Here is a 26,056-nt window from a genome sequence, read left to right on the forward strand (position 1 = left end):
ATTTGGTATTAATTTGGCATTCTGTTCCATGTGGCTGGATGCTGCTACCAAATCAGGTAATGGGGAAGTGGCTTAAATGTGCTGTTGTAAATTGTGATCTGCTGCCTGCTAAAATAATAAAAGTGAAGAGGAAAATGGCTTTTTAGCATGTCCTCCTCCCTGTCATGGTAGGCTAGTGCTGCATCAAGAAAAATGAGATTTTGGGCAAGAAAACATGAGGACAGAAATCAGATCACATAAGAACGTTTTCAAATATGCTTGTGAGTTTGGGTAGTTCATTGTTCTAATGGAGGTGAAGATTTATTTCTAAAGATTGGAAAAACAATTGGTATTACAGAATTGGCATTCTGGTTTGACAGATATAGTATATATGGAGTCTTCATACTCTGTTGTCAAAACCATCCTGTGTTGCCTTTCCCTGTGCTGTAGCAGCAGGGAATTCGAGGTATTTCCAGTGACTTTTATGGTCTTACGCCTTGACCACAGACAAAACCTACAGCTGTGACCTATTTATACAGCCCTCGAGATGCACCAAAGCTTTGTGAACATTGGAACAAGGGGATCGATGTGCCCAGGCCACAGCAGGAGGCCTTCAGGAACAGGAAGCACTGATTGTGAAAAGTGCTGGGACTTAGTCCCTTGGGGACTAAGCATTTCAGCTGAGGCTTAGCTGTGGCTTTAGTTGCAGCTAGTGATCTGTAAGGGGTTTAGATACACATTGTAAAAATGATGCTCTGTGGCTCTTAGGCTTAATGCTCTTCAGGTGCCGATTTCCCTCTAAAATCTTCACAGAATTATTGTCTGTTTTCCACATCCAAAAGCAAGGGGGACGCATTTATTCTCTAAAGAAGAACGTAACTCCTCTGGGACACTTCATGAAGTAATGTATCACATAAAACACCTGTTCTCTCACTCAGTTGCAAGCTAGCTTGTTTTTCATTGCAGGTTTCCGAGAGAGATTCAGAAGGTATTAGAGGTAGTCATCAGTAGAAAAACACACATAAATGCTTGTAAAAGCTCATAAGGCAAATGTATTACGTTACTGCCTTGAATTGCGGCCAAGGATGCCATGACTTCCTCTCGGAACCCCTTTTAGCGCTGGACGTGAATGAACAGCAGAGGGAAGTGTGCCTTTCTGCCCTTACTGGGACGGACGCACGGGCGCCACGGGCAGGGGCGCCGGGAGCGGGGCCCGGGGCCGGCCCTCGCTCTCCATCGTCCCGACCCTGCCCCGCCCCGGCTCCCGCTGCCGGCGCGCCCCGGCTCTGCCGCCTCCGCCTGTCCCGGGCGGCGCCGCGTCACCCGCACCCCCGGCGGCAGGACCCCGCTCTGGCTCGCCGCGGACGGGAGGTCGGCGCGGGGGCCGGGGGTGGCTGCCCGGGGGACGGACACGCCTTCTCCCCCTCATGGTTCTGCCCGGCCTGCGGCCGCTCCCCGCGCGCTCCGCGAGGGGCGCTGCGGCGGCCGCTGCGGGCGGGGCCGGGCGGGGCTCCCGGGCCGGGGAGCGGAGCGGAGCCGGGACCGCACCTACCTGTGGCATGGCAGAGGTGAGTGGGGCTTTCCGCCCCTTTCCGCCCGCGGGTTGGCGGGGTCCTGCCCGGACGTGGGTCTAAGATGCCTGGGCTCTCCCTGGAGGTCGGCTGGAGCACTTGAGTAAAAGTAGGTGGGGTATTCTTTTAAGCCTCTTGTCTTCGCTTTTCTTTTCCCATCCCCGCAGTGTCGGAGATTTTTTTTTTTTTTTTTTTCCTTTCCTTATATTTATTTACATATTTATTTACCTGGCGTTAGCATTTGGGCAGCTGCTTTACCGACAAGTTTCGGGTTCTCCTGCAGCTTGTTAAGTTCTCTCCTGTGCACCCGCCGAGGAAAGAAAACCCGTCTCACATGAAGCTGCGTGTGAGGTCCCACTTGGTACCTGTGCGGTGACAAAGATAACAGATTCCTCCTAATTTGCTGTGAAATGTAGTTAGCTGCTCTGTAGGTGGAGCAGGGTAAGGTCTAGATGGAGGATTTTCCACCGTGTCATCATATCCCCTTGGTTGCTAAGCAGTGGTGACCACATCTGTGGAAAGATGGAAGAAGCACAGAGGAGAGAGCATCAGGAGAAGCCAGGAAGAACAGCAGAATTTCCTCTCGGGCAGCCTTATCTGCTGGGTATTCTTGTAGAGAGTTAACAGCAATGTATTAATCCTTCTTATGCACCTGTTTCCTTTAAACTTCTGGTATTCCAGTTTATAGTTCAGGTGCAGCAAATTTATTTTGTTCAACCAAATTGATTTGTCATAACTTTTATTCAAAGAGAAGACTTTTATACGAAGAGAATTTGTTTATAGGAGTGTGCTTTGTGCTTCCCATAATTGGCACTGCTTCAACCTCAATAAATAAAAACAAAAAAGTCTTGGTAGGAAAACAAATGATGGGAACAATCCTTACACAAAAGTGTGTGGTGATTTATGAAAAGGAAGCTTTTAGTCACAAGAAAAGCTTTTCCCCTTCTCCCCTCCTTTTGTAAAATCAGATTTTGCTGTTTAACTTGAGGACACCACTGTATTTAATGTTTCTTTGTTCACCAAAATATCTCACAGCTTCTGGATTATAAAAAAAACCCTTCTCATCTGAGTGGAATGCAAAAAGTGAAATTAAGTTGTGCAAGGGTAGATTTAATGTTATTTTTCCCAATTGAACTTGTTGAGCTTGAGCAAATATGTGCATATGATTTATTAACAAAAAAAACCCAAACCAAAACAAAAAACCCCCTCCAAATCTAAAAAAGAACAGCAAAGAAAACCCCAAAAGCCCCAAACCAAAACAAAACTAGTGAACAACCCCCCCCATTACTGTTGCTGTATGACGTGTTTACAAGGTGATGCGCAGCACCACAGCACCGTTAAGGTGTGAATTTTCATACACAATGGAAGGCAGTTCTGACACTGCCATTTGCATGTTAGCTGTGTGTGTGTCTAAACATTTTTCAGCTTTTAAGTGGACTGAAATTTTGCTTTTATTAGACTCTGATCTGTTGCTGTGTTGTTGCCACTGTTTGCCAAACAGGTGTTGTAGGCAAATAGGAGGACTCGGTCCTGTATGCTGGCTCTGATCTCACCGTGGGGAGCACAGCAGCCCTGGCTGGTCCTGCTGGCACAGGGTGTGTCAGGGTGGGAAGGCAGAGCTCTGTGTGTGCATCGCACCGAGATTCGGGATGGTCAGAGGTGTGAACAAGGTGCTGCAACATTTGCCAAGGACCCTGTTGGCCATTAGCCAGTCCAAGGGCTTGGATGTCACCCACCACTTTACCCCCACTCCGTCCCTGCCATTTCTCTGTGTTGGGGATTCAAGAGGATAGTTTCATGTAGGCTCTTGTTTTATTCTTTGTTACCTATATTTAAAAATACTGTGGTTTTTAACTGGCCATCTAAAGGTATGTTTAGCTAAGGTTTATATAAGTGCAGACTTCATGAAAATACAAGTTCTGTGTAAATCTTAAGCATTGATAATTTTATATTATTCCTAAGAGACACAAAAGCAAACATTGCCCTTTCCATATTTAAAACATTATTCAGTGTTTGCAGATGAAGTTCAAAAGAGATAAATGGAAGTGGGTAAAACAGGTTGTTGATTTTAAAACTGCACTTGTTAAAAGAAATGCTAAGTGCAGATAAATAGTATAAGATGTGAACAATTTTGTGGGCTTTTAAACAGATTTTGGTAGCCTAAGGTTTTATTGCCAGCAGTACAATATTGATATTGACAGCTTTTGCCTACAATATTTTATCATAGAACTTGTTTCTCTTATTTGAGGCAAGGATGAAGCTTTGGGGTAATGTTGAAAACCACTTTTTCTTCCTATAAGTAAATATAATTTATTGTTAATACATACTCATGTATGTATTATTAATACATACTCATAAGCAATGATAGCATGTGGAAGACATTCCATCTTATTCCAGTCCACAGAAAAATACTGTACCTGTATCTAATCCTTCAAGAATATGTGTGTTCATTTAATTATTTATAGGGACACTGAGTTGGGTGCCTTCTGCAGCATGTCCTTTGGGGCTGCACAAGTCCACGTAATCCAGAACACATAGCAACAGAACTGGCATAATTTAATCTTCGAAAATGTTTTCCTTTCCTGTTGAAATAAATTGTAAACTCAGCCCAGGACAAGGATGTATTTATCAATAATAATCACAGATGTCATGCTCCTTAGAGAGGGTTGAGTCATCCTCAATGATGAGTGATTGCACTGGTTGAAGCACTTGTGTTCAAAGCACACTGTCTGCTAGCAGAGATGATTTTCCATTAATTGTCTTTTTCCTCTTGTTAAGGTTTCTGTCACCATTAACTAGTTGATTTCTAGACAGGAGACTAACTCTTTCTCAAAATTTTAAGTTCAAGTTGTATTTTCCCTTGTGATTTAATAAGTTCAGTATAAATTTCCTAAAGGTGTGGAAGAAATCCATTCTAAAAGTTTAGTATCAAAGCAGAAGTTTAAAGTAAAAATTGTATAAATTATAATTTATACAAGATATAAATATATCTTGTATAATTATAAATTATCTTGACATACTAGAGAAGTCCCTCCCCCCCCCGAGAAATTTGAATATATTTTCCTATAAAAAAAAGATAGATTTAATACAGTTATTTCCATAGAAGTTCTGTCACGTTTTCTGTGAGGACTGGGCGCTCTCTTTGAAAATCTCGTCATGAAATTTTCTTGTCTGCAATTCAACAAGTTAAGTAAGGAAAAACAGCAACAATGCTCCAGCAAACCCTATTTGTGCACTTTTGTGATGTATTTGTGACATATATTAAGTGGAAATCACTTCTGTATCTAAAGTTTTAATTGAATCTTAGGTTATTACTATCTTGATGAAACCAGTGATGCATAGATCTAGGCTGTTTGGTTTTTTTTTTCTTTGAAACTACAGCTTTCTCAGCTGATGCATTTGCAGAATCATTATCTGGTGTTATCCTGTATGTTTAGACTTAAAATTCTTGTTTGAAGTTGCTGTATCTTAGTGGGGCCTGAGTGGCCAAGAGACCTGAAGTGTCTCTGTGTCCCTTGCAGTGTCACCTTCTGCAGCAGAGGGGTCTGAGCAGTGTTCTCCACTGTCCCCTGTGTGCCTGCAGGCGTGGGCAGTGCTGGGGTCCCTCAGGACTGGAACTGTGCCCAGGTACTTGCAGGTACAGAGAGATGATGCCATTTATGCTGCACCCAAAGCAGGAGCTGGCAGGTCATCTCTAATTTTTTTCTGTCTTGGGTGTTCCCGAGACTCCACCAAGTTCTGGGAACAACAACAGGCAACCCCTTTGTGTTTGACTCCCTCTTTTGGCTTTGTGTCTGGACAGCTGTGATTCACTGAACACATTATCCTGGTATGAAAATGAGTAGATAATCAGTGATGATATGCTGCAGAGGAAAGATAACCAAATACAAGCATAATCTTGACACTCGGATTTCATTTCAAAGTGCATGTAACTTTACAATGCTTTTATAGCTACTGATTTACCTTGCTATGCTATCATTGATAAGGGGTTTTTCTGTGCCTTAAGTGTGAAATATAAAATCTTACTGTGTTCATTACTGTATCTCTGGGACTATTTACAACATCCCTGGGAAGTCTTTTGCCCAACTATTTTTACTGTGTATAAAAAGCTTATATACCAGGGGTTAAGCTATTACAGACTATATAAAGGTCGCATCTTTCTTTTCCTCCTGCATTTGCTGTATTCCTTTCCTTTCCACAATTCCTTTATTAATTCTGGACTGTTTCACACTTCACCTCCCTTACCATAGCCACCCTTTCGTTCTGATGTCACCCCCCCTACCCCCAGCTGCCTCTACCCACTGCACTGGTTTCCCCCCAGGTGAGACACAATTCTGTTCTCATGCTGCATGTGTAGAGGAAATGTTTGATACTTGATCACACAGCAGCCAGGAAGGAGCTTTTTGTTTCTAGTACCCAAATAATGAATGTGAATATACTTCTTGACCACCTGGTTTGCTCAGCTACCATGCAAATTCTTTATAATAATGAGAAATGTGCCTCCTGAGCAGCTGGCCAGGCACCGAGGAAATGTTTATTTTGAAGGTGTGCCACCTAGTAGGGACCTGTGCTTATTTTCCCCTAATCCATCAGTGGCTTCTCTGGGACCTGCTGCCTGGGAGCTGCACATTTGCTTAGCATTGAGCTTGTGTTTGTTCATCAGGGGCTGTTGGATCTCCTGGTCTGTCTCAGAGGATATAAGAGAGCAGCTTGCTTGGCCTCTCCCTGCAGGCAGTCCTGTTAGGTCCAATAGTCTTGATCAATACAGCCTGGATTTCTTCCACAGCCTACACAAGAGATTTCCAGGCGTGTAAATACAGGACACAGCAGACTACTCTGTTAGATAATTTCGAGTTCTGTATTGTATACTACTTCTATTAAGAAAATATACATTAATTAACTTACATTTGGATTCAGATCCTATTTCTTGGAAGCTTATTTTTCTATTTGCAGGTTAACTGACACATTTTTAAGGAATTACTACACTTTCCCTTGTTAAAAAAATGATATGGATCTTTTTATAAGCAGAGCCCTTGACTTCTCTCAAGTTATTCACGTCATTAATAATATGACCCTCAGTTTTGGTGGGGAAATGTACTTTAAAATTGGAGTGATGCCTTGCATGACTTTTAAAGAATTTGTAAGGAAGTAAAACCAATGAGAATTTTTGTGATAATTTTCCTTTACAATCTTAAGGATTCAAGTCTTACTTTATGTCTTTCAAGTGATGTATCAATCATCAGGTTTTTTTAGACAGTCTGCCATAGGCAAGAACATGTTTAAGATGTTTCAGGGATAATATTTGATAATATTTTTATAGAAGCTTCTGTGGCCTAATAAAGATTATTTTTAAAATTAGATTAAATAAACTGAATGAAAGAAGAGTCCTTTTGTCTCAAGCACCTAACAGCCATGATCACCTATTTTGTCTTTCTTTCTTTCATTCTCTTTCCATCTGGTCACTGGAGGCATATTTTATTTTTTTATCTTGTTATAATTTTGTCCTTTCACTAAATTCAGTCAAAGTTCTCTCCTTCTTTGTAGTGAAGATACTACTTCATGAATGATGAAAAAGAATAAAATTACAGCCTTCAGAAAATAATAAGGATGATGTTCAAGTTTTCCTGTTAAGAATCTGTTCTCAGTCAGATTGAGGACAATGTTCTCCCATCTTTGGACAGATGTGTCAAATGATAGTACTTTGCAAGAAATTTAAGAGATGTAAATGTTTTTACCAGCACATCAGCTACCCACAAAATCCTTTTCCATGGTTTTTGCATCACATGTGCTCGCTGGTATCTTTTAGATATGGGTGTTTAATTGAAGAAGTCTCCAGTAACTGTTTTTCCAAAAATGGTGTTTTAGTGCCTTTCCTTTAGTTTCTTTCATATTGTGAACTTTCTGGCTCTTTTCTAAAAGCTGTAACATTATGTTTGTAATGGGTATGTATTCCCTTCTAGTTTTAGAAAGTTGTATGTGAATTTGCAAATACTAATTTCTTTTTTTTCTTAAACTCGTAGAGATATTTTTTTAGCTTAGCTAAAAAGAATGATGTACACTTCTGGAAATCTAGGAGATGCAAAGAAGCAAGGGGGAAGGAATGCAGACACAGACTAATAGGATATTCCCTTCTCCTGATGAATACTTGATTAAATTATTTATTCCTACTCTATGACTGGGAAGGAAGAAGCAGAAGGTTTTGAAGCTGAATGTCATTCTGCAGTGCTGACAAAGTACAGTGGCTCTGGTGGTCTGGACTGAAACAGCTGTTTTCTTTTTGTCTGAGATAGAAAATGGCAGCATACTATGTAAAAAAAAAAAAGAAAATTACTTTTTTTTAAACCAACTGCTGCACGTAAAACCCTGCTCTTTTAATGACTGTTCTCTCTGAAAGCCTTGCAATTCTTTTTATATTGCACAACCACAATATAGTCAATCGCTGCTTTCTGCAGCAAGACAGCAGTTCAGGCAAGGACTCCCTTGTAACAGGGAACTGTGTACTATTGCATGTGTATTGAGAATAGTTGTGTTCCTACAGCGAGGAACAAGATTAGAGTTAGGTTTTTTTGGGTTTTATTGGGTTTGGGGGTGGGGGAGGATTTTTTCACTCTCTGTCCCCTATATGCTAATGACTACTTTTAGTTACTGTTGCTGTAGGTATATTTTCAAACATCTGTCTGTAGATTGCCCATACTCACCTGGTGCTTGGTTGTGCAAAGTAAATGATTATCAAGTGTCATTTCTGGAAGTATTCCTAATGGCTCTAGATTTTATGGTGAGCAAACACTGATAACTGTCAGGCCATCTTTGGATGTTTCCTGTGCTGATCTTGCAGTAGTAATGAAGTGGGACTCTTATCAAGTGTGTTCATGTGTGGGAGGTGGGCCTTTAATGGTCAAAAGGGCATTTTACTCTGTACTGGGGACAGGGCCAGGCCTGTCATCAGGGGCACGCAGGGACATCTTTCACCCCGGCAGGTTGCCCAAAGCCCTATCCAGCCTGATGTGTTGAGCCACACCAAGGGTCCAGCTGGGTTTGTTCAGAAGGGTTATGGATCTCTGAGTTCAAGGCCGGTGATTCCAACCAATAGATGGTTCTGTGACTTCTGAATAAGCATTATTGGCAGACTCATTTCCATGCAGTTTTTTCCTTCTACCAAGTGGCACACCCTGATAAGGGAGTGTGAACTTGGCAGATTTGGTTTTTTTAGTCCTGCTGCTAATAAAATGACTGCAAACAATTTGAAAATTTCAAAATTTACAAAACCCGGGTCATTAAAACTACCCACTTTGTCTCCTTAGTCTTAATCATTGTGTTTTTAAGCACGCTTCTGGAAAATACAGATATCTGGCATTCTAACCTGAGGTGAAAAAGAAATTTTTTCAATTCTTTATATGTTGTCAATGACCAGAAGAGGTGATTGAACCAGAACACTACATTTATCTTTGTCTAAAGATTATAATGAAAAAGCTCATAAAAGTCTATCCTTTTCTTTCTGATCTTCAAGAATCTTTTATACGTAATTGCTGAACATTACTTCTCATTGTACAAGCAGTGACATCCTTTAAAATGGATTTTCAGGTAAAATTGGTTGTAGAATGTATTTCCCTGGCTAGATTCTAGTACTATTAATGGTAATGTGCCATTAATAATTGTCAATATTTCAGTATTTTTCAATAATCCAATGTGATATAGTGTTTTACTGCCTCTTATTCATTTTTCCACTGGCAATTTGTATCAGCCAGTGCAGTCTTGATTTTGAAACTCTAAATTCAAATGTAGAGGGTAAAATATGTTCAGTGAGGAAAATCAACCCAAATATTAAATTAGATTAATTCAGAAATGTCTTTCCTTTTCATTCAGCAGGTTTTGTTTCATTTTAGAGAATACTGTCATATCTGTTTGTTCATCATTTCCTCTGCAGGCATATGAGTAGCAATAACTTGGGGGTTTTGTTTTATAATAGCTTAATCTAATCCAGTTCACTTTTCTTGTCCATAATTTTTGTTTGCACAATCTAGAACAGGAGTGATTTTCAAAAGCAAGTAAATACAGAAAGTAAATGGGAACATAAGATGTGTTTCCAGCTGTCCTTTGGTCTCCAGTGGTGAGGATTTTGTATGACAAAGTCGCCTGTTGTATTCTTGCCAGCTGGATGTAGTGTCAAGAGACTACAAATACATTTGAATGCAGACCTATCTCACAATATAAAGCCAAGAATAAAAAAGAATGAAGGAGGACAAATACTTGAGAAAATGTTAAGACTTTGGATTCAAACCCCAGAGAAAACTACTGCCAAATTTGCCTTGAATTCCTTTGTTCTGGCTTATGATCACATGAATGTCTGAAAATGACTGATAAAGACTAAGAGAATTACCATTGTTTATAGGAAAGACTCAGTGCTCATAAGAAAAAATTTCCTTTTAAAAATAGTTACACCCCTGAACAAAACCAAGCAAAACAGACAGTGTAGTAAGTCCAGGGCTTATTTTTTTGTGAAAGAGGTCTGTGGTTATCAAACTAGTTTCACCTTGACGCTTTCTAACACTTGAAATTCAAGTAACCTGTTTTCCAAGTTTGTTTCACAATCTCTCAATCTCTTTTGCATTTGTCTTCCACTTGTGATAGGAAGCAATTCTGTATTAAACTAGTTCTGATTGTTAGAACATGGAGGAAAACCAAAGGAAATGTTCTCTAGCTCTTTACTTCAGCCACTGGCATAGTTGTGGATTTAGTTTGGTTAACAGTTGGCTTAAAAATGACGATGATGATGATGATGATGAGGGTGCCCGGTCTGTTTGGGTTTTTTTTTGTCATGAGCTTGGCATGAGGAAAAGGTCTACCCATGCTTCCCCTAATTCTGTTATGTCCACTCTAAGTGCTGTGCTGTTTGTAATTTTACCATGTTCTGCATGTTTCTACATTGCTGTTAAGATGTACATATTTTGTGTATATATCTTCTGCTTCAGCTAGAGGAGTTTCTTGCAATCTCTGAAACATTTTGATTTGTCTGTACCCTTCTGGCACCTTTGCTTGATGGGTATTCCTGTGGCTATTCTGTAACTCCTGTGTTAAAGGGAAGACATGATCTTACATTAGTTTTCATTTTTATAAAAACCTGTGGGTTTTGTAAACTCACAGAAATGCACATTAAGTGAATTTTTAATATTAAGTGAATTTTTAATATTAATTTGCCATATAATTTGAATTGGTTAGGACAGAATATGCAGATGACAACTAACCAGGTATAAACTAGTAACATACTATGGAACACAAGTCACAGGAGGTAAGGACCAGAGCAGACATGTAAGAGAAGCTTCATTCTGTGACAAAGCCTTGACAATGGACTTCCATTTAAAAGTTCTGTCAATAGGAATGAGATATTTTGGAGTGATGCTAATGCCACTATTTATACTGCACCCAATCCAGAAACACAGAATGGGTCAGGTTGGTCAACTGGTCAGTGGGTCAGGAAATGGTCAGTGGGTCAACTGGTCCAACCTCCCTGCTCAAGCAGGGTCATCCCAGAGCACATGGCCATCTGTACAAAAAAGAAGCCTTTACTTTCTAAGTTATTGAATCTCCACTAAAAGAGAAAAAAAACCAACCAAAAAGTGAACAAATGCAGTTTTAAATGCCATCATGGTGTCAAGTGCTCTAGGACATCCTCACTTTCTTTCTCATGCTCTCATGTTTGTTGGGAAGCAGACAGTGATCTTTGTCAGTGAGGCTGACAGCCTGGGAGTCTCTGGTACCAACACAGCACCGTGTTTCAGGCTGTTGAACTGAACAGAATAATTGGTATTGAACTCTCATTTCAGCTTTACAGCCTTATTCTGCTCTGTGGCTTTTCTAATGGATGTCATTAGTAAATAATATTTTCTGATACATACAAAAAATCAGTAATATACTGGAAGGAGCAAAATCCTTTTTGAACCTAACAGGTGAACTTTTTCAAGAACATCCTGCCATACATTTCAGTGTTGATGTATGCTGATGCCATTTTCCACTTTCAGTGTGTTTGCAGGAAGCTCTAGAATGGATGTGGGAATTTTGCCCCCACATTGCTATAAAATTGAGCCAGGTTTTTCCAGTCATCCTAGCCTGTATCCATTTGCAGAACAGTAGCTGAGTCTTTCTAGGAAATTAGACCAGCACAGAAAGTAGACTCAGATTACACTAATGAGACCATTAAATGAGATATAGGGAGCCTGTCTGGCCAGAAAGAGGAATGGAAAGAGGTCTGGCTGTACTCCTTGCTTTATGTCTTTTACATTCTGCAGGCTGTTTTCACATTCTCTGTGTTTACTTTGGTGGGAGAGTTGCTTTCTTCTTCCCCCTGCCCCCCCCCCCCCCCCCCCAATTTTTCCTGTGGTCTCTTATTTGCCAAAAGGAAAAAAAATCTTTTCAAAAATTTGAGGGAGAAGATCTGACATAAGTGGTGTTTGCAGGCTAAAAAGTTCATGACAAAGCACTAACAAAGCACATTGGCTTTTTAAAGTCTTTGAAATTACATGTCTGTTCAGTCATGCTCTCTGAACATTTTACAGAGTTCTTCATTTTCTTAGTGGAAATCAAAGTGCAATGAAATGGCTAAGTTTACAAATAGTTGTTAGAAACATCTAATAAAATTCCATCATGTTTATTAGGTCATAAAACAAATGTTACCCATAGCAGCAAATAAAGATTCCTTCAGAATTTTAGCAGTTTTCTGTTAATGGAAAAATTATTTTCTGTTATAGGTAGGTATGTTCTTTTCTGCTGTGCTCTAAATGATAATTTTTGGAGCTTTCTGGTAGATGAAAATCAGACAGTGTACATTTTAAGGATTCAAGAACATTTTTTACTGTTTCAAATCTAGTGAAACATAGGTTTCTGCTCTGTAGTATGTTACTAATTTATATCTTTTTGGTTTATTATTATTCAAGAGGACTTTTCAAATATAAAAAAAAATTTAAGGTTGTTAAACTTTGATTTGGGGAATCTTAAAAAGCTCGTTCAATTGAAATTCCGAATTCACTTTTGTTGATGGGGAGAAGCTTTCAGCAGCATTTTTTTTGAGCTGTACTGGGTTTACATCATTTGTTGCTTTGCAGTGGTGGCTTGTGTTAGTGGTGGCCCAGTATTGACGCAGAACACAAAAAGGAGAATGACATTTTGATAACAGGCAAGCAATAACCTACAGCAGTTATTCCAGAGCTCCACCTGCAGGAATATGAGCCAGAAAGTTGGTGCTGAAGGCTGACAGACAGCTGGTGTAAGAAGCCTGGGCTCCTGCAGGAGGAGCAGGTTGGAAGACCCAGTGCAAGAGTGTGGGGTAGCAACCTCAAACACATCCCTTGAACATACTTGTACTTATTGTAGATTATGTAAGGTAACCTTAGCCTCCTTTTGAGCTGGATTTTGAACTATCTACCTTGAAAAGCTGCCTACTAAGCTATATTTTCCTGTGATATCTACAATTTTATTTTACTTAAGTTATTATGAGTTCAACACCCAAACTTTTATTTGAATTTTGCTTTCTTTTCTTTCCTCTAGCTGCCGTTGATACAAACTATGCATTTCTACTTCAGACATGACTTACACTTTCCTTTTGTGGAAAAAACAAACAGGATGTTTTCTTCTAACTTTCATGGAATTGGTCATAAATCAGAATAATACTGCATTAATGAAAGTTATTTCTGTAACCACAGTGTTAGTACAGCCATAGGGATCTCAATACGTTAATCTGATAGAGGTAAGGCATCCAAGATAATTTTAATTTAAAATAAATTTTACAGTGAAGTTATTGGAATGATGACCAAACACAACCATTTCTCAATCTAGTCTAAAAAATTTATCGTGAGTTCACCTGCATAAGTTAGAATAAATGACTTAGAGGTGGTATCATGTACAAACTTTGAGTGATTTACTTGGAGCATTCTGGTAGATGTGGCTCAACAGATGACACCTCTAACAGTCAAAGTAATGAAAAATCCCGTGTACGTGGATGTGTGCAGTTTCTTTGCTGTGTGCAATGTTTGGGTCCTTTTTAATATAATTGCTTTTGATTTATTTAGTACTGTATTAATAATTCATTAATGCAAACTTACGAGGTCTGAACAAGTTGTGCAGCAATTCTGATTTGCTGCCGAGGCAGTCACTCTGGGGAGTAAATGAACTTTCAGGGGAAATGTTTTAATGGTTCAGCAGTGGATTCCCTGAGAAAATTCTAGCACCTAGCTATAATAAAATGAAAGACACTCTCAATTTCTTTCCATGTTCCCAGAACTACAGTTTTGGGAATCTGACTGTTACATCCTAATGAGTTCAAATAGCTAAAACAAATGGTGTACTCTGTTTTGTAACTAACAATTATTGGGTAATAAGAACTCTGTGTGAAGAAAATGAACTTATCCTTTGTGATGATTGACCTTCCTTCATGCTCTCTTTCAGGTAAGGAATGCAAGGAAAATAAACACTGCACAAGTACCATGATTATTTGAAAATACAAGTAGAGAGTATTGTTTCACAGCTTTATCACTAAGCAGCCACTTTGTTATTATGTAGTATCCATTGGGATATTTCTTTTTTCTGTTTGTCTTTTAAGCATCAAAACAAGGAGTTAGAGACATGCTCATTTCAGTCACAGATAGAAGTAATATTTAAAAGATTTTATGGTTGTCTTTGCTATGAATTTATACAGAAAGATTATCCAGACTTATAAAGATAAAGGTCCTAATGTAATTAACTTGATGTTATCATCTTTGGTGTCATAAGTGTTTTGGAGCAAAGGTCACAAAGCACACATTATCAAGTCTTTGTGATGGAAACTATGTAAAGTCTTGTTTTGTATTAAATTTGTTAAATGACACGTAAATAACAGCAGACAATTGAAGAAGGAATCTGGAGAAATGAGGAGGAAAAAACCCAACACATGGATAATGAAACCTTGCAAGGCTGAACACCAAGATTTACAAAAACAAATCCACAATATAACAAACACAAAAAATGTAAAACCAACTTTCAGTGACAGCTATCATTTATGTGACTCACAGAAAAGATTCACTGAACATATGTCACCAGGTGAAAATATTGAAGGAAGAATTTTTACTATAAATACATGAAAGTAAGAAACACTGATGGGCTATTGAAGTGAATAAATAACAGCCTAAATGTAGAAGCAAATCTGATATAAACTTGTCTTTAGATTGTAAGAGGAGTTAACAGGCTGAGGAAGCTTTAAATTAGGCTTATTATGCAGAGAATTGGCTGCATGACTTACTTGGACCTAACTAGAAGCAGGGTCTTGATGTTTTGAGCAATGTTTCTGTGGTCTGGAAAAATGTCCAAGTAGTCATGCAAATAACAGAAATATCATCCTTGCAAGAATAAAAAAAAATGTGTATATCACATTTCTGGCAATGTATCATGTTTTTCACAGTTTCTCTGCCTTGCCAGTAGTAAAAAACTCTTACAGTTTTTTATGTGCTGTGTTGGCTCTATTCCAAGTTGGCTGCTTGATACATGGGGATTGAATTGCTTGTTTGTGAGGACTGAATTTCCTAGATCTGCACCCAGTGAAAGCATTTTCTGACGTAAAGAAATGCCAAACTGATCTGCCTCTAAGTGGCTGAAGATTCTAAAAATGGATTTATATTAGAGAATTCTTATTTTTTAAGATCAGCTGAAGCGTACTCTATTTTTAAAAGATTTTTAATTCCTACAGTATTAATATTTTTGATGTCTTCTTTGTATTACCATAAGTTCATGAATTGAAATCAGAAGCTATTAAATTGAAAATAGCTAGTTTAGAATACCTTTGGAACTGATACAGGTCATGTAAGGCAAGTTTCATATAAGGAGTAGAATCCATTAAACTGAACAGAAATGCATTTTGTCTTCCATAAGCATTTATTTTGGTTTTAAAAACTGTTTTTATGGAAAAGCTATAGAGAATGAAATTACTTACAAAAGAATGACATGGTAAAATATTTTCTTTAAAAATCAGCTGTCCCACTGAGTGCTATTGCATTGGCACAATCTTTTGTTGGGAATTATCAGGGGTGAAATGTTGCATGGGTCTAATCTATTCAGTCTCAAAGCAATAAATAATTCAGAAACCTTTTAGTTCTTATTGATGTTTAGGAGCAGATACTGTCTAGATTAAACCACTGTCCAAAGAATTTTCTGGATTTGTCTAATAGCCTCCTGCTTGTTTTGCAGACAGTCACAGAATTGTGAAATTGATGTAGCAGTAATAAACCCAGCTTATTTTCTGTAGAAACTGAAGTCTGCATCACTGCTCAATGAAAATATATTAGTTAAAAGGGTCTTCATTTATATTATAGAATTAAATATCCATGGGAAAAAACCCTTATTTTTTTATATACAGAAACACATGAAAAGAGCAAAGTAAAGGAAATACCTGTGAATTTGTTCATGACTCGTCAGATTTGATCACTTGCCTAAATGAAGTTCACTGAACATCTTTACCTGACTGTCATGATGGTAGCTTGTTATTTTTAATGAAATTTCATACATGTGAGACTTAGATTTTTTTTGAGATGTAGTAATTTCAGTAGTATAGCTTCTTTAGCACACTGAAAGCTTTATTCAAGTGGCTCAAATAACACTGTGCAATATACCATAGCATAGAGAACATCAGAAACAATACTGTAAAAATTCATCATTATATTGTAGAATATATAACAGGAAGAGAAGATGTGTTATTCCACGTCTAAAAAATGTTAAGTTAAAACTATGTTAGGGAAACACATTTTGAGGGTTTGTTGCTGACTGGTTTGCATTTAAGCTGACCATTATTTTTGCAAATATTATAATAAATATAGAAACAAATACATTTATATATATATTTATATATATATATATATATGGAAACAATGAAAACTATATAGTCATGCTTTTTTTCATAGCCTGATGGACTCAAGCTTAAAGCCTCAAACTTAATATAAATGACCCTGATGCTTTTCTTTATATACCTATTAAAAATATTTTCTAAAAGATCCTTTAAAAATTATTCTTGTTCACTCAGCCATACTCCACAAGAATATATTTATGGTGACATAAGTATCAGGTTGTTATCTGGCTCGTTTCTGCTCCGGGAGTTTCCTCCTAGTATTGTGCTACTACATGGTCTGTGGTATACACCAGTTTTCTGTAATCTTCCATTTGTAATTTGAATTTTCTGTCCTGCTTAATGGACAGAGTCTTCAATCAGGCTTACATGCACAACATAGTCATAAAAGACTAGAAGCCTGTTTCTTAACAGTAAGCTGAGAAAATGGGGATTAATGTGTTGGGTTTTGTTTTTTACTGATGATGGATTTTTTAATGTTGGGTTTTCAGAAGGACCTCTGTGGGATTTTTTGGATGGAAGGGTAATAGTTGCTTCAGGATTCACATGAAGTATTGTTTTCTGGTTTGATTTACTACCTCTTAGTTTGTAATACAAACGCCATCAGAATTGCAGAGAAGACACACATTTAAGTCATTAAACCAATGCATCCTGCTTTATCTTTTTTTTTTTTTAATTAATCCATTTCTTTCTTGGGTACAGTGATTTCCATGAGATAACAGCATAAGCAGCATCACTTTTCCTCCACAGTGTTAGAACATTTTTATATTTGTAGTACTTTAAAAAAAGTCACGACAAGGAAACAGTCACTGAACTGTAACTCAAGAAGTGTTTAATAGGTGTGGGGTTTTTTCCCAATCAGGGGCTGTGATTAGGCTGCTAGAATAAGGCATTTATTGAAGAGATTTGTCATGTAGTGGAAAATAACTTTTTTTTTTGTTTTGTGTTAACACTGAGAATTGTGCTGCTGTTGTTGGCTGTGGTGTCTCTAGAGAGAAATGCTGGAGTTCATCTCAGCCCTAAGGGTGCCGCTTCAGCCTTGCTGAATAAACCAGCGGAATACGAACATCCAAGCAGAAAGATTGGTTTTCATTCTGATAACAACTGCAATAACTCAGAAAAACTGCCATAAGGCCAAAGTGGTATTTGGTAAAATGAACAGTCATGAACTTTTAGTTTTAAACATTATGGACCTCTAGAGTAAATTTAGCCAAAATGCATAGACAGACATAACAGTTAGTGACATTTTCAAGCACATTTTTGATAACAGTTTCTGTGGACATCATATTTGTCACTTTCCAAGTGTATATGCCTAACATTGACCAGAAAACTATTTTTAAAGTTTTGTAGAGTCTTTATCCAAGTAATGAAGACATCCTCTAAAAGGCTGGCTGAATGTTATGGTATATATTTGCATTCTCATCCAGTATCACCCTTTTTTTTTGTTTGGTTGTTTTTGTTGTTGACATGCTTGTTTCTGAAGATAATCATTGAAACACAAAGTTGCCTAGTTAATTTTCCCTCTCTTTTTGTGTCTATTGTGGTATGTGCCAAAGGCTTGGAGCCTGTTGTGGCTCCGCTCAGGGATTTGAAGCCTGCCCATAACCCCAGCTGACTAATTTTGAGGAAGAGATAGCTTGCATAATGGATTGTCTGTCCATGGCAATCCAGTGCCTGCTGTAAAATTGTTAAAAATAGAACATTTCCTCAACTAACATTAAGCTGACCTAAAAGTTGACATAGAAGAGGCAGCTATCTGGGATTCACTGTGTCATGGGTTATTTGACTTTGCAGATGTTACACTTCATGAAAAAGTCTGCCATCAGTGTTTTTCCTTCCCAATGCATCCTCACTGCACACACTGGGGTCAGGAGAACTGGCTCCCCCTGTGAATTCTGTGGTGGCAGGAGCCTAGAGCATTTGGCATTGCCTAAATCTGCTTTTTTCGTGTTGACACAGTGAGGCGTGTGGTCACTCTGGGCAGTGGTCGCGGTGTGTCAGGCTGAGGGGCTGCCGGGCAGGCTCCGTGTGGAGAGCCCAGGGCGGGCCTGGGCACAGCTCAGCCGGGATGGCAGTGCCTCAGGGAAAACACCTCTGGAGAAGAGCAAAAGGCCACAGGTCGATGTGAGAACACTCCGTCAGTGTGTGAGAAACAGCTCCGACTCCAGTGTCAGGGGAACAGGAAGGAGGGCTGCAGGTGTTGGAGCAGGTACTTCCCTGCAGTCCACAGAGCCGGCGGAGATACCCAGCCTGCAGCCCCGGGGGACTCCCACTGGAGATGAGAATATTCCGTGAGGGAGAGGCACGTGCAAAGCCCACATGGCAGCAAGCTTATCCTGAAGCTTCACAGCCTGTGTGAGGGACTCATGCTGGAGCAAGGGAAAAACTGGAGGGAGGAGTGACAAAGACGAATTACAATGACCTGACCCCAGCCCCCATTCCCCACCTTCCCATGCCTCTTGGGGAGGGAGGACATATAAGAGCTGAGAGCGAAACAGTAAAGCTGAGCCTGGAGCAAAAAGGCAAAGGGAATATGCTTTTAGGATTTATATTTTTTATCTTCCAATTCTGTTTTAATTGGTAGTAAGTTATTTTTCCCTAAGTGAGTCTGTTTTGCCCATGACAGCAATTTGTAAATGATCTGCTTGTCTTTATTTTAATACCTAGGCTTTTTCACTTCATTCTCCCCTGTGCAGTTCCTTCTGTGGAGCATGAGCAGGAGAGCAGCCAGCCAAGGTCAACTCGCCACAATGTACTGTTGACAAAGGCTACAACACTTAATGACTGTCAGCAAGTGGGACTGGATTCCATTTTGTATCTGTTCAAAAAATTGGTTTATTCTGAAGAGACTGCACCCATAGGTGTTAACTGTACACTCACTGTGGAAAATATTATCTAGAAAGAAATGATCAATTAATGATTGTTGTAATTTAATGGATTTATTATTTTTAAGTATTTTGAAAATACGCTTGGTTTCCATGAGAGTACTGAAATTTTGATTATGCAGTGCTTTTTGTATAAATCTAAAATACTTCATCCATCATAGCTCCCTTAATTAGAGATAGTGCCATCAAAGTTCCAGTTGAAAATCAGGCAGATACGAAACTGAAAGCCTAAAGGGGAAAGACTAAACTTCAGGTCAGTTGCCTTCTGCCTGTGAATATGGATTTAAATATACAATGTGTGTGTGTAGTACCTGGTAATGTAATATAATATAAACATTAGTTTGGCAATCATAGTACAAGCCACCAGATGGAGTAATGTTGCCATCAGAAATTGAGAGTAATAAAAATAGCATGTTTTTTCTTTCTATTTTGTAATATAAATGCAAGGGGTTTTAAGGTGGTGTGCCAAAAATGTATAAATCTGTATATTAGAGGTTGTAACCATTGACTGCAGTACGTAGCTGTGCTAAAACATTTTTTACTTTTTCACAATAAGGTAACTTAATGTTAGGCTAGGGAAAATGAGAAGGCTTTTCCTTTTTTTGTTGTAGGGTATTAACCTGAGTTGAGAAACTGTAAGAAAATTTGATCTCTTTTTTTCTTTCATTACTTTTTTCTTTACTTCTTAACTTCTATCTCTTTGCCATGAGTAGCCAATTTTCTATTAAATATCTGTCTGTTAATTGAAATACTTCTTGCTACAGGGCTTTATAAAAAGAAAAGAGGCAGATGCTGACTATGCCAAAAGGTTGTATTCGGGAACTTTGTTGGTGGTCTGACCTTCTGTTTCTACTTTCTTTTTCGTACATGCCCTCCTAGGATCTTCTTGCACAAGCATTTAAAAGCATTTAAAATCTGCAGAATGAAAAGATGGCACGGGCAATGCTGGTACCCCCAGGACCTGACAGCTTCTTCTACTTCACCAAAGAATCTCTTGCAGCTATTGAAAAACGTATTGCTGATGAAAAATTCCCTTGTGACCAAGATGAGCCTACAGACGAATCTGGTCATGAAGACAATCACCCAAACCCAAATAATGACTTAGAGGCAGGAAAGACACTGCCATTTATTTATGGTGATATTCCTCCAGAAATGATGTGTGAACCCCTGGAGGACCTGGACCCATATTACATCAATAAAAAAGTAAGTATTTTGCATTAAGAGTGTAATTAGAGCACTCCTGTTTAACTATAACCTGATAAATGCTCTGCTGGGGAGTTGGTCAGAAGAACTGTTTGAAAGTATTATGCAGCAGGTGCTATCATGTTAATTATTTTGATTTCACTATAAAGACAACTGTAACTATTGCTTCAGTTGCCTTTTTTTTTTTCTTTTTAAAAAGGGACGCTTTTCTTTTAATGTCTAATGTTATTGTATTTTAGTTAATGGATTTTGTATTAACTGTCCTGTAATCTCTTCGGATCTGATTTAATGCTGAATCATTTGAAAACTTCCCATCTCTCTGGCTACTCTCTGTTTTTTTTTAAGAAACATGATACCTGAAATCTAGTTCATTACAGAAGTCCTTAGAAAAGTTGTTTATTCAGCCATATGACAGAACAATTACTGTCGAACATTCCTGAAAATATAATAAAAAATACTTATTTCACAAAATTAAAAAAATATGTAAAGATTTAACCAATTGTTTTGTTTTGGTATTAGGTCTGTTATAGGCCCAATACAAACCTGAAGACAAACTCTAAACTGACATTTTCTGATTCAGTTTCATTTATAGATATAAAAAAGGAAGAAAAGAGCAAGATGTTTACTTTGGCAAGTACAGATGAGGAAAGTTACTTTTATATAGGCATGTGAAGTGAAATTATGTCAAGAAAGAAAACAGAACTTTACATTAAAAATGCAGAGTTTACATTAAAATACAGTACAAAATAAGCAGCAAGTAGTTATTTTATTGTGTAATCAATAAAATGCTTGTTGAATTAAAAGCAGAGAACAGGTTCTTGAAATTAAGTACTGGATAATCAACAAATAGTATCTTGCAAGATAAGAATTTTACCAAAGAGCTGGATTATTTCTGAAATAAGCAGTCCAATTATAACAGTGGTTTTTCTAGTATAAAATGTTGAAGACCAATAATCAAATGTAGATTTTTTTTTAGTTATTTTAGGTTTTGTTCTCTTAACTTCACAAACACTATTGACAAATGACCTATTTCTTTTATGGTAAAATGTCATTGGAAAACAATCATTCAGTGTTATAACCTGCTTATTTCCAGATATTAGATTTTGGGAGAATAATCATTAAATGTAGATTGAATTAAGATTTCATTAATGATATTTTCATTGTGTCTTCTATTCAAAATCAAAAATGGTTACGTTGATGGTACCAGTGACAACTGCACAAGCAATAAAGGCAGTAAAGCCAAGGATTTTAAAAGTCAAAGATGTCTCACCCCAAAAGCAGTTTTAACATGGTGAAATGGTTAAATAGTTCCTTGTGAGGTCCCGAAAATGGTTACTTAGGTGCTTTGTTTTGCATTGCCAACTTTGTTCTAAATGCAAGTAAAAGAGCTGCATTAAATGTAAATGTAAAAAAAATCACGTTTTTAATTATCGTTTTAATGGAATTACTTAATCCTAGAAAATGAAATCCGAAATGCAGATTTGAAGAGCACAGAAGCAAAGAATGTGTGATGTAGCATTTTCATTGCTCATGTGAAAATTTAGAATCTTTTATTTCCTTCCATATTCTACCGAAAATAAATTTTGTCTACTTAGATATGTGTAAGCAGCTTCTATTATGGCAAGATTAATAAAATGTAACCTTAATTTCCTAACCTCACTACCCCCATGCCCTTTCTGTCTATTTTTTAAAGACATTTATAGTACTGGATAAAGCGAAGACAATCTACAGGTTCAGTGCCACACCTGCCTTGTACCTTTTATCTCCTTTCAGTATCACTAGAAGACTAGCTATTAAGATTTTGGTTCATTCATATCCTTTTCAAGTGATTTTTTAAAAACTGTTATTGATCAATATTACTAATGTTAACACTAGGAGTTTTGATTTAGTGTTTGAATGTGTTCCTGCCTTTAATTCTTTCAAAATCATTCTAAGCTAAGCTTAGTCACTTATCCTGCTGATTAAATTCAGAAGAAGATGAGTCGTTAGTGGCGTTCCCTAAGGTGCAGTATTGAACCCGACTGTTGCAGTGTGGTTTTGTCCCCATGGTTTGCTCCTTTTCCCCCCTTGGATTGTTGGTGAGATGCTGTGGTATGTTCTGTTATTAATGGCTTGTTCTGTATCCTCCTGTGTTGTTGGTTCATCCCGAGATTGTGTCCTCCCACTGAGCTGTCAGTCTTACCCTGCTCCTGCCCCTTGTTCCCAGATGTTCCTTGTCAATTTTCTCTCAGGGCAGCCCCCTGCCTGGACCACCCCTTTTGGAAATCCTCTACTCTTCGATGCCCCATTGGTCCATGTGACCTATTCTCCTCTTTTGTTCCTCATTGGTTTATGTATTGTAAATGCCTCCTTATGTTCCTCCTCTGTCCTCCCATGATTGGATCCCTAACGCTGAGGTCCACCCTTATCCTTTCCCTTAAAACCCACTGCCCAGCCTTTGTTCTGGATCCGTGCCTCTGGTCAGCCTTTGAGTTAGTAAGTCCTCAGATTTCCAAGCAAGGCCTGTCTCGCCTGTCATATACAGTGACAGACCTGACCTGTGGTTAGTGATTGGGGATTGCAGGGCCCCGGGGGAGTGTTGCCCCTGGTTAAAGCACGTCGTTAGGGTGCTGCGACACCCAGCCTTGTCTAAAATCTTTATGGATGATCTAGATGAAGGGAGTGACTGTACCCTTGGTAAGTTTGTGGATATCACCAAATTGTGTGGGAGTGTTGATCTACTGGAGGGCAGGAAGGCCCTGCGGAGGGACCTGGACAGGCTGGGTCAATGGGCCAGACCAAGAGCAGGAGGTTCAACATGACCAACTGCTGGGTCCTACACTGGGGATACAATAACCCCATGCAGTGCTACAGGCTGGGGGCAAAGTGGAAAGGACCTGGGGGTGCTGGTCAGCAGCAGTTGAACACAAGCCAGTGTGTGCCCAGGTGGCCAAGAAGGCCGGCAGCATCCTGGCCTGTATCAGAAACAGTGTGGCCAACGGGGCCAGGATGATGACGGTCCCCTGTACTCGCCACTGGTGAGCTCACACCTCAAGTTCTGGGTCCCTCAGTTCAGGAAGGACATTGAGGTGCTGGAGTGTGTCCAGAGGGAGCTGGCAAAGTTGGTGAAGAGTCTAGAATGTTGAGTCCTGGGAGGAGCAGCTGAGGGAGCTGGGAGTGTTTAGCCTGGAGAAGAGAAGGCTTGGAGGGACCTCATCACTCTCTACAACTCCCTGGAAGGAGGGTGTAGCCAGGGGGTCAGGCTCTTCTCCCATGTAACCAGCAACAGGACAAGAGGAAATGGCCTCGAGCTGCACCAGGGGAAGTACAGGTTGGACATCAGGAGGAACTTCCTCACAAAAAATGTTGTCAAGCATTGGAGTGGACTGCCTAGGGAAGTGGTAGAGTGAATATCCCTGGAGGTGTTCAGGAAATGACTGGATGTGGCACCTAGTGCCATGGTCTAGTTGACAAGAGTCAAAAGTTGAACTTCGTGCTTTCAGCGGTCTTTCCCAACCTAAATGATTCTGTGATAGGTATATGCTCATCATTCTTGAGAAATATTTTTGCATTATTTATGGCATTGCTAGTGATAGTAAACTGATTTGTGTTGTATATGTTGTCAGTATTCGGTGTCCTGATCACTTCCTTGTATTTTGTGTTATGCAAATTTGACTTTTAAAAGGGGTATGTTCCTTAACTATGGTCAACATGGTTCAGCAAGGTCATTATGCTCACTATTTTGGCAAATTGTGTATTTATGACATGGAGGAAAATTCCAGAATGGGCGAAGAATGTAGAGTAAGTATACTTAAATAGACTAATAATTTTTAAAGTGCTTTAAAACTGAAAAGCAGATTAAGAACTAGATCATGCAGTTTTATTTATTTGTGTAATAGCAGTATTATCCTTTTTCCTGTTTGGAGTTTGATCCTAGCTGCAACCCAAAGCAGCACAGTCCTGCAAGCTCTGTGAAGGAGAGAAGCTGTGGCACTGTTAACCTTTTTCTCTGAACAAAATGCTGATAAATACTTTTCATCAGAATGTTCGTGCAAGCAATGTTTTCATGCATTCTCCCTCTTCAGCTGTTTTTTATTATTAAACAAAGAGAAAAGAAAATGATCATTCAACCCAAAGCTGCTGCTTTTCAGTGTGGAAGACACTTTCTATTGCTCCTCTGAAACACCTTCATGCAGCAATATCTAATTATGGGACACACCCACTCTTTAAAGGAGATACCTCTGCTGAGGATCATTGTTTATCATTCTTAAGTCTACCTGGTCAGCCATCAAGTGCCTTCAGTAAATACTAGGTTTTACTTACCCATAGACTTTATTTCTGATGTGGCAACTATGCTCAAATCTTATTTGAACAATTTTTTTTGTGTCATTCATGATTATTAGTGCTGGAATTAAAAAAAATCTTATGTACTAGGAACTGCAAAAATCTATTTCAGACAAAGAAAAAATTAATTAATATTTAATAATTAATAATTAACAATTATAATTAACAATTAATTTAATAATATTTAATAATTAATTATTTCACAAAATAATGGCGGGAAAAGAGTTATACTTTGTTTGAGTTTATAACTGCTGTTCAGTGCCTGTTCTAATTACTGGGTTTGAGTTATTTTCTTGTATGCTCATGATGTATCACCGAACAACACAACAGTCCTTTGCTTGAATGTTTTCTCGTAGGCACATTTTCACTGGGATTTATACTTTTGAATTTCTAGTAAAAGTCCTTGCAAGAGGTTTCTGTATAAATGATTTTACTTGCCTTCGTGATCCCTGGAACTGGCTTGATTTTGTTGTCATTTGCTTTGCGTAAGTATATTTTTTTAAGTAAAATAACAGAATTTTTTTTGAACCTGTAATAGTTTGTTTGGCTTCTATTAGTTCATGTGAAATTAATAGTAGCTGAATTGTGTTTCAAGTTTTTTCCACTTGAATATTTTACACATAGCAGAATGTAGCTATAGCAGAATTTTATGAAGCACACAGCAGAATTAGTGGACTATTCCACAGTGCAGAAGATACCACTGAACAATCAATTTAAAATAATATTTTAAAAACAAAAGCAGGTCTATAGGTTTCGTTTTAAATTTGCAGTTAATGGAAAATCTTAAGGTTGAATTTCTTAGACCAAACTTAATTGAAACAGGAAAATACGAATGCAAGTCTTTAATTTAAATGTATTCCTTGAAAAATAATAGAAAAAGGATTTCCGGATTTCAGGTTCAGGTAAGTAGTATAAACTCTGCCTCAATTCTGAATAACTGTGATTTAATCCTACAGGTATGTAACAGAATTTGCAAGCGTAGGCAGTCTTTCAGCTCTTCGAGCTTTCAGAGTATTGAGAGCTTTGAAAACTATTTCTGTAATTCCAGGTAAGAAGTAACTCTACATCACCTCCTTTTAATTTTGTGTGTGCTGTCATTGTGTTTGTGTGTGAACTCCCCCATTACAGATATGTGACAGAGTTTGTGGATCTGGGCAATGTCTCAGCACTGAGAACATTCAGTGTTCTCCGAGCTTTGAAAACAGTGTCAGTCATTCCAGGTGAGAATGAGGTTAAGC

General features: G+C 38.5%; 1 protein-coding gene across 2 annotated transcripts in view; it reads left to right on the plus strand.

Moving 5' to 3' along the window:
• Window positions 1-1,522: 1,522 nt before the first annotated feature.
• Window positions 1,523-26,056, plus strand: part of LOC134552179 (sodium channel protein type 2 subunit alpha-like) — a 66,478-nt gene continuing 41,944 nt past the window's right edge. Inside the window, exons 1-6 of one of the 2 annotated variants that reach the window (XM_063400573.1) lie at window positions 1,523-1,659; window positions 20,172-20,495; window positions 22,189-22,307; window positions 24,186-24,275; window positions 25,175-25,303; window positions 25,775-25,866. In XM_063400573.1, coding sequence (XP_063256643.1) covers window positions 20,223-20,495; window positions 22,189-22,307; window positions 24,186-24,275; window positions 25,175-25,303; window positions 25,775-25,866 — 703 coding nt within the window. In that variant the 5' untranslated portion in view covers window positions 1,523-1,659; window positions 20,172-20,222. Of the gene's footprint in view, window positions 1,660-20,171; window positions 20,496-22,188; window positions 22,308-24,185; window positions 24,276-25,174; window positions 25,304-25,774; window positions 25,867-25,946; window positions 26,039-26,056 lie in introns of those variants that run through there. The other variant, XM_063400572.1, reaches the window with a different exon arrangement.

The sequence above is a fragment of the Prinia subflava genome, chromosome 6 (assembly GCF_021018805.1).
Source record: "Prinia subflava isolate CZ2003 ecotype Zambia chromosome 6, Cam_Psub_1.2, whole genome shotgun sequence".
In the NCBI taxonomy this organism is placed as follows: Eukaryota; Metazoa; Chordata; class Aves; order Passeriformes; family Cisticolidae; genus Prinia; species Prinia subflava.